Genomic DNA, 4,536 nt, shown 5'->3' on the forward strand with positions numbered 1-4,536 from the left:
TCCTGGGGCAGAGCGCCCCCCGCCAGGCCCGCCTCTGCAGCAGATCCGACCAGAGGAAGGTCGTCCGAGGAAAGAGTCCTTGAAGATGCTCCAAGTCGGCGCACATGGACCGCTTCAGATCAGGGCAATCCCGCTTGCCGATGTCGTTCTCTCCCAGCTGAATTACGATGGCGTCTGGCGGGCGCTGCAGCCGGGCCTGGTGCGCAAGCATGGGGACGAGGGATTCCCACAGCATGCCTCGGACCCCCATCCAGCGGACGCAGAGTTGGTCATCCAGTCCCAGGTGCTGGCCCCAGCCAGAGGTAGCCGCGTACTTGCCCGCCCAGTGGACAATACTGTGGCCGCACACCCAAACACTCTTCCTCCTGCCTGAGATAACAACAAACCACAACGTTAGTGCGAGGCCTCCCCGGTGGGGCGAATATAGGAACGGAAAGCGCTGGAGCGCCAGCGCCCGATGGACTGAATGACTGACGGTGGGAGCCCCAAGCCAGCGGCCACGGTTGCCGCCCCTATGCGAAATGAGTGTGAGCCAAACTGCATGGGGGGAAGCCCCGCGGCCAGCAGGCAAGCCCTGAGCACCGAGGAGAACTGGTACCGAGAGAGGGGGGACCCGTCCTCATGTATAAAGAGGGGCCCGGGGCCGAGGGGGCGGCAATCCAGGAAGGCCCTGACCGCTCGAACCGGGCAAAGCACCCGGCGCCTAGCTGCCCGCAGCGTGACGGTGGACCCTCGGCCACGCTGGTCGGTCTTGGAACGTCGCAGGGTGATGGTCACGAGGCGGGGGGAACAGGTCAGGTCAGAGGCTGCCAGGGCGCGGCCTGAGGTGTCGGAACGGGAACCTGCCACGATCTCACTAACACGGAAAGCACCGTAAAAGGCTACCATGAAGGCGGCGCGAAAGAGCCGGGCCTCGCCTGGGGACCAACAAAGGCCGGGCAGAGCGTGAAGCACGCGCTCGAGGATGTCCAGTGTGATGGGGCGCCTGCGGTCCGGGGGAAGCGGGGCGAGCCTGGCCCAGCCCGTAAGGGCCCGGCGGACAATGAACCCGCTGCAAGGGTCGGGGAAGCCCTGGGCCTTACTGAAAAAGGAGAGGGCTGCTAAATCTCTCCGCATGGAACGAGGGGAAAGCCCCAGACCCCTGAGATGCACCAGGTACTGCAGGACGACGACCTGAGAAGTGGGCCAAGACCCATCACCCCCAGCGGTTCCAGCAAAAGCCAGGAAGCGGGTGAGAGCTGCCGAATACGCCCGGAGGGTGGACGGGGCCACCGAGCACAATACTCCCTGCATTACGGCGTCCCTCCAATCAGCCACAGCTCCTCCGGGAAGGGGTCGGGGTGCACCGTGCCTCTGGAGCCAGTGCGAAAAACCTCTCCATCTGGAATCGAGATAGTGCATCGGCCAGTCCGTTATCCACACCTGCAACATGGCGGGCTGAGAAGGTTATGTTAGCAGCGAGGCATGTTAGCACGAAGCGGCGGATGAGGCACATGACCCGCTCAGAGCAAGAGGACTGCCGGTTGATGACCTTGACCGTTGCTAGGTTGTCACACCAGAAGGTGACCCGCCTGTCCCGCACCTGTGAGCCCCAGATGACCACCGCCACCACGATGGGAAAAAGTTCTAAAAAGGTAAGGTCCCTGAGTATCCCCGAGCCTGCCCAAGATGGGGGCCAGCGCTGAGCGCACCAGCGCCCCCCAAAATAGACCCTGAACCCCAGGCTCCCAGCCGCGTCCGAATGGACTTGCAAGCTGGGGCCCAGGTCCAGTGAGTCCTGCCAGAAAGAGACCCCATTGAAGCCAGACAAGAACTGCTGCCAAACCTGGAGGTCAGCCTTGATACCCTTGTTGAGCCGAATGCGGTGATGGGGAGAGGATACCCCCCGACATGCCCTGGTGAGGCGGGAACAGAAGGCCCGCCCCGGGGAGATGACCCTGCATGCGAAGTTAAGGTGGCCGATAACGGATTGGAACTCCCTGAGAGTGCACTTTTCCCGATGGAGGGTGGAGGCTATAAGGGCCCGGAGCCTGGCCAGCTTATCTGCAGGGAGCCGAGACAGGCCAGCGACGGAGTCCAGCTGGATGCCCAGATATGTGAGGCAGGAAGAGGGGCCCTCCGTTTTTTCCTGCGCGAGGGGGACCCCCAGCTCGCGGGCCATAGCCTGGAAGGACCTAAGGTGGTCAGCGCAAGCCGAGCCACCAGGGGGGGTCATTATCAGGAAATCATCCAAATAATGCGTAATGAAAGGGGACCCCAAGCGTTCCTTGGCCACCCATTCCAAAAAGGTGCTAAATGTCTCGAAGGCCACACAGGACACCGAGCAGCCCATGGGCATGGCCTTGTCCACATACCACCCGCCCTGGAACTTAAAGCCCAGAAGGCAGTGGTCGAGTGGGTGGACCGGAAGCAGGCGGAAGGCTGACTGGACGTCGCACTTGGCCATGAGGGCACCTGGCCCACATGCCCTTACCAAACGGATGGCCTGATCCAGCGAGGCATACTTAACAGAACAGCATTCAGGGGGAATGAGGTCATTCACAGACGAGCCCCTGGGATAGGACAAGTGGTGTATCAAGCGGTACTCGCCGGGGGTCTTCTTAGGGACGACCCCCAGTGGAGAGATCCTGAGGTTAGGCAGAGGAGGGGATTCGAAGGGGCCCGCCACGCGGCCCGCCGCCACTTCCTTAGCGATCTTAGCCGCAACCACCTCCGGCAACTCCCTGGCGGATTTTAGGTTGCCGGCTGTGGTGGCAACGCGGGGGCCTGTAAAGGGGATCCGAAAGCCCATTGAGAAACCCTCCCTCAAATATTGGGCGGCCTCCCTGTTTGGGTAGCGTGCCAGGAGGGGAAGGAGGGACGCCAGGCGAACGGGGGAGCAGGCCAAGCCCAGCGAAACCTGCGTGGGACTAGGAGCCGCCGCTAGTGGTTTGGGCAGCAGAGGCGGCCGATCCACCGTCCCTCCGAGCTGCTGCGGCGGCGGACCGGCCCCCTCGAAAGGGCTGAGACGGGGCAGAACCCCGGGAGCAAGAGGGGCGGGCATGGGGGCCGCCGCAAGAGTCGCAATTATGATCAAACCGGCACTTCGGGCGGAAGCACTTCCCCTGATTGTACTCCCAACAGGGGCCCCTAGGCCTGTCGCGGCGGCCTGACCAGCGCGAGCCGCGAGATCCCTCCCCCCTGCCCCTCATGTGCGGCCCCACCAACCAGAGCCACAGCTTCTGGTTGATGAGGTCCCACCGTGCACGGGGGTTGTGGGAGGCCCTTTTCCGAAAGGCCTCATCGTATTCCATGGCTGCCTGCTCCCCGGCCAAGGCCCGGGCCCGGAGGACGTTGCTGAGGTGGTTGGACAGGTGCCAACCCCGGTTGGGGTAGGCCGCCTGGATCACCCCCATATATACCGCGAACCCCTCCAGCCAGTTGGCGAATGTGCGCTCGGCTGCCGCCCTCTTCCCCGCTTTTTTATCATGCTTGGATGAGGGGGCAGACCTGCCATCCTCCGCTTCAGGTTTTAATAGCGAGAAGATGTCCAAGTAGTAACCGTCCAGGATGCGCTCACGCACCCTGCGGGACAGATGGAGGCCGGGGGGATCCTCCTCGTCCGTGAAGGACGAGGCCTGAGGGGGGCTGTCGTCTGCACCCCAAACCTCCCGAGGGGCACCGTCCTCCCCGCGCCCCCCTGAGCGCCGCCGCACGGCCCAAGGTGGTAAGCCCGGGACCCCTGAAGCCACCTCCCAGTAATCCTCCCCAGAGGACCCCTCCTCAGATGACGAGGACCCACCTGATGTATCCTCGCTGTCTGAAACCTCGAGGTGCCGCCGGGTCCTCTTTCTGCGCTGCCTACGCCCTTTCTTTGGAGGCTTCTTCCGCTCCCTGCTGCTGGAATCCGCAGAGCTGGACGAGGGAGAACGTGGCCCCTCCCGGGATTGGGCCGGGCGTTTCCTCCCCTGCTTGCTTCTGCTACGTTGTGAGACCTCGACGGGCCCAGGGGCTGGCTGGCCCCCCCCGGGCCCGGAGTTCCCCAGCTGCTCGACACGGGCCGCCAGGAGCTCCAAGGCACGGCCGATGCTGTCCAAGGACCTGGGCGCTGGCGCCTGCTCTGTGGAGCCTAGACTTGTGGCCCCCCTGGCTGGCCTTGCCCTTTTTGTGCCCCGATCCAAGGCCCGCGTGGTGGGCGAAGGCCCTACTTGCTTGGCCTCCACCCGCCCTGGGCCCTTTGCCCTGGGGAGGCGGCTATTCCGCTCCCCTCCCAGTGAGGCGGCAATGGACTGCCCAGCTCCCCTAGCTCTCCCAGGAGCGGCGAGGGAGCCCTTTTTTCCTGTGCGGGCCGAGGGGGGGTGGCTCTTGGCCTTACCCGAGCAGGGCTTGGCCCTGCCCCCCCGGCCCGATGAAGATGCGCCGGGGCCCACCTCGGCCGCGCGGGAGCCTCTGTTCCCCTGCCTACCGGCCGCCCGGGCTCCCGTCCCCTTGTTCGCGGGGGCCATGTTCCGCCGACCCGCAACTGCTGCCACCCGCTGTGTGGTCCCGTGTAGGCGC

General features: G+C 64.5%; 1 protein-coding gene across 1 annotated transcript; it reads right to left on the reverse strand.

The window, feature by feature from the left end:
• Positions 1-393: 393 nt before the first annotated feature.
• Positions 394-1,293, reverse strand: LOC129326200 (integrase/recombinase xerD homolog). Its single transcript, XM_054974364.1, has one exon. The coding sequence runs from the start codon at positions 1,291-1,293 to the stop codon at positions 394-396; it is 900 nt and encodes a 299-aa protein (XP_054830339.1).
• Positions 1,294-4,536: the final 3,243 nt, after the last annotated feature.

This window comes from Eublepharis macularius, chromosome 3, assembly GCF_028583425.1.
Source record: "Eublepharis macularius isolate TG4126 chromosome 3, MPM_Emac_v1.0, whole genome shotgun sequence".
Lineage (NCBI taxonomy): Eukaryota > Metazoa > Chordata > Lepidosauria > Squamata > Eublepharidae > Eublepharis > Eublepharis macularius.

Excerpts from the sequence above, each read along its gene's own strand:
- LOC129326200 (XM_054974364.1), bottom strand. The coding sequence starts at position 1,293 with ATGCAGGGAGTATTGTGCTCGGTGGCCCCGTCCACCCTCCGGGCGTAT.